Source organism: Agrilus planipennis, unplaced genomic scaffold (genome assembly GCF_000699045.2).
Source record: "Agrilus planipennis isolate EAB-ADULT unplaced genomic scaffold, Apla_2.0 scaffold332, whole genome shotgun sequence".
Lineage (NCBI taxonomy): Eukaryota > Metazoa > Arthropoda > Insecta > Coleoptera > Buprestidae > Agrilus > Agrilus planipennis.
The window spans coordinates 5,347-9,184 of record NW_020439024.1 but is presented as its reverse complement, the minus strand read 5'-3'; the positions used below and the strand labels follow the sequence as shown (position 1 = coordinate 9,184).

At 33.9% G+C, this 3,838-nt stretch overlaps 1 protein-coding gene across 1 annotated transcript in view; it reads left to right on the top strand.

Moving 5' to 3' along the window:
• LOC108743418 (transcription factor MafA-like) overlaps positions 1–1,009 on the top strand; it is a 10,478-nt gene extending 9,469 nt beyond the window's left edge. Inside the window, exon 2 of the mRNA XM_018478984.1 lies at positions 548–1,009. Within this exon, the coding sequence (XP_018334486.1) occupies positions 548–966 (419 nt within the window). The 3' untranslated portion in view covers positions 967–1,009. The remainder of the gene's footprint in view (positions 1–547) is intronic.
• Positions 1,010–3,838: the final 2,829 nt, after the last annotated feature.

Genomic DNA, 3,838 nt, shown 5'->3' with positions numbered 1-3,838 from the left:
TATATTCTAGTTTCGTCTATTACGACATCTTCAAGAATATATAAAATTATAATAGTTGCACTAAGTTTAAGTGTATACGTATCTATAGGTGAACAAATACTAATGTAAATACAATGTTATCCGTAGTTTCCAACAATAAATTGATATAAGATCTGAACATTAAATTAAAGTTAAAATAATTAATTTGAGTGTTGGTTAATTGCATTATATCTATTTGTTCATTGTAAATAATCAACTTCTTACTTTGATCATTTGTATTCTCATTATTGTTTATTACTTATTTTAATTTTCATTTTACTAAAGGCACAATTACCCTTTTCCAACTTATCTTTAGCCAAAACTAACATTAACCTCCATATTTATTGTTTCGGGAAAGATTGTATTTACTGAAGTGCATTCCAATTTGTTCACTTGTATGCACTTTTAAGTTTAATTTCTTTTAAAGTTTGCTCCTTGTTTCTTAGAGTAAGTACTTATCTTTCCGAAAAATTTAGAAGCACATCTAATTAATAACAACATTGAAGAAGAAAAAATTACTGAATACTAGCGACTCATTTCCTTCTGCATATTCTCGTTGGTCCATCCCACCATGGTTCAGTAGTAGGACCTGTTGACCATGGTGCAACCCTTGTTGGCCCTTCCCACCACGGTTCAGTAGTAGGACCTGTAGACCATGGTGCAACCCTTGTTGGCCCTTCTAGCCATGGTACAGTAGTAGGACCTGTTCACCACGGAGCCAAACTTATCGGACCTTCTTCTCACGGAGCAGTTGTAGGACCCGTTCACCACGGTGCTCACCTTATTGCACCTTCTGCTCATGGAGCAGTTGTAGGACCTGCTCACCACGGTGCTCATCTTATCGCACCTTCTGCCCATGGTATCGTCGCCGGCGGTCACAGCCACGGAGCCGTCCTTCTTCACTCCGCCCACGTTGTACCACATGCCGTCCATCTTCATCATCATTAGGGCTTACGAGAATACGCTTAACTGGTTGACCCAACGTTGTAAAATCGCATTAATTTGTTAAGACTATTGTAGATGTATATGCGAAGAAACATATTTAATAATTAAATAAAACACAAGAGAATATCAACAATAAAAATATAATAAAACAACTCGGCAGTTGTCTCGACCAACCTTCAAGAGTACAGAAATATGTAACATATTGCTGTACTCTACATAGAAAATTACCGAATAGATCGAAACAATTGTCGATTTGTTTTATTATATTTTTATTGCTAAAACTTACTTTTGTTTTATTTCAATATTATTGATTTGATTAGCATCCCTGTCCCGTAATATAGGCTATTCCGTAAATTCAAATAGCAGCAAACACAAGTAAATGGCTATGTCTGTCTAAAATTCGATATTACGCCCATATTGCCTCTTCGTAATATTATTAGTGCATTACCACATACTTTTCAACCAAACTTATGCAATGAAGGTAGTTGCAATAATTTCACTGAAAACTTACCATCAAAACGTACTAAAAGATTTACTGTATTTTTGATTGCTTTTTTTATAAAAACAGCAAAATCTCCTTAAATCGAACCTCGACAAGTCGAACACCTCCAAAACTTGAAAAAATGTTTTGTTCCCTTCCCTTCAAGCACTAAAACCTCCATTACGTGAAATCTCAAGCCTCTAGTAATCGAAATAATCAGTGAGTCCCACAACCCATTTGGGACATATTTTCCCTCTACAACTCGAAAATACAAATTAAACCTCTGTATCTTAGAACTGACGACTTTATGATGATGACGATGATCTCGAACATAGCAATGTTTTATTATTAACTTTTACAACTCGACAATTTAAAACTTACTATGCCTTCAGTTCGAAGAAAGCTAAGTTAGCGACATTAAAAATTACCGACAATGTAAGTACACCAAATCTTAAACCGTACAAGTCGAATCAAAATCCTCCATAAGTCGAAAATTCTAAATCTCGAAATTTTTGGCGTCTCCCTCAATGTTCAAGTTTTAGAGGTTCTACTGTATAAGAAAAAAGACACACTATTGCAACCAACTTTGAACCTTAATACGTATAGTCTTTAGGGAATCATTTTCTAAAACCATTCCAACTAAATCATGCAGGACTAAGCGAAATGAAATTTTTATTTGAAGTGTCATTTTGTTTATCTTTATTTCTGATTGAGTAACTATACATACATTAGACTTCATTTCATTTTTAAAAAGAAACCATGNTTCAAGAATAACCTCACTCACAGTCTAATAATTCTTCCAACTAAAAGCCTTTCAGAGTAAAGAGTGGAGAAGACACTTCGTCGAAAAGCTTTTAACAGTTTCCCTTTTCACATTGGCTTTGGCTGTTTTTAAAGTTAATTTCAACTTTAAGAATCAACACTGATTTCGAGTCAAATACTATTTTTATGCTTTTCATTTAAAAGAATAAATAAAATTTGGGAAAAGTAAATTTGACGTTTTTAAATATTTAATAAACTTCCTTCTATGCTTCAAAGGCTTTGCTTTATTATTAAAACAGAAAATTGAAATGAGTATAAGAAATGGAATGTTATAATAAATTTCAAAAATTAATAAAACCAAAGCATTGTTTATATTTTCGTTAATAGCAGGGAATGTGATCTATGAGGGAGTAGATTGATGAGAAAACATTTTCATCGAATTTGAACGGCTTTTATGGAAATTGTCATTAATTGCGATTTCTAATGTCTAATGCGAAAAACCGACGTAGTCAGTATTACTAAAAAATATAAATAAATATGCGTGCTTGTTATTCAGTGCACCTTTTACCAGTAACCAATGGTTTCTATTGTGTCATATTAGCTTTGTAAAAGTAGAGAAAGAGCGAATATAAAGATAGGAGACGAAAAATCAGAAGCAACTGTTTATAGGATATAGAGTAAGTCATGAGGGAAGGAGTAGTAGGGATACAAAGCAAAGGATATCGGAGGGTCGAGCCGCCTTCAATAAAAAGAAATCACTTTTACGCTTTCGAACGGTTAATATAAAAATTCGAAACGATTGGTAAAGGTGTATGTTTGGAGTGCAGCGCTGTACGGGTGCGAAACATGGACGGTGGGCGCTGCGGAAAAAAAAAGGTTAGAAGCTTTCGAAATGTAGTGTTACAGGCGAATAATGAGGACACCGTCGATAGAGAAGGTCAAAAATGGAAGAGATATTAGAAAGAATAGGAGAACAGAGAAGTCTACGGAAGTCAATAAGAAATAGACGAAATAGGTTGGTAGGACACCTTCTCAGGCATGAAGGTCTTAGTCAGAGACATATTAGAGGCAGAAATTGGATTTAGGAGGGGTAGAGGTAGGCCTAGATTAGATTAGCAAATAGTTAGGGATATAGTTTTAGGGAAATGCAAAGATTAGTTCAAGATTTTCAGATTTCGGTTTTGTACACGCTTCGTTGAATTCTCGGGTATTTGAGTGTTTATTATTTCGTCAATATCCACAGTACTTTAATTGATTTTTTTGTATAGTTAGAGTAGTCAAATTTCATTGTCCTATAAACTGTGATGAGTCGTGAGATGAAAAATAGTGGGACCCCTTTCTTTCCCTCTGTCTTTGTTTAATTATATTATCTCTATACTTTTTTAGTATTTTATACTCAATTTTTATATTAGCTGCGTCAAGCTGTCAATAGGTAACTTAAAATTAAAGCATTAAGTCAATCTGATTGATTCTGCGCGAAATAACCCTAATGGAGCCGAAGAAAATGAAATAAAAACATTTTTACTTTCAAATATGCTCGCTATACTTATAATATTATATTGACAAGTGTACATTTCTTTTGGTGTAAAATTATATCCTGATCATGGCCTAGGTAATTCCGTATCTTACAGT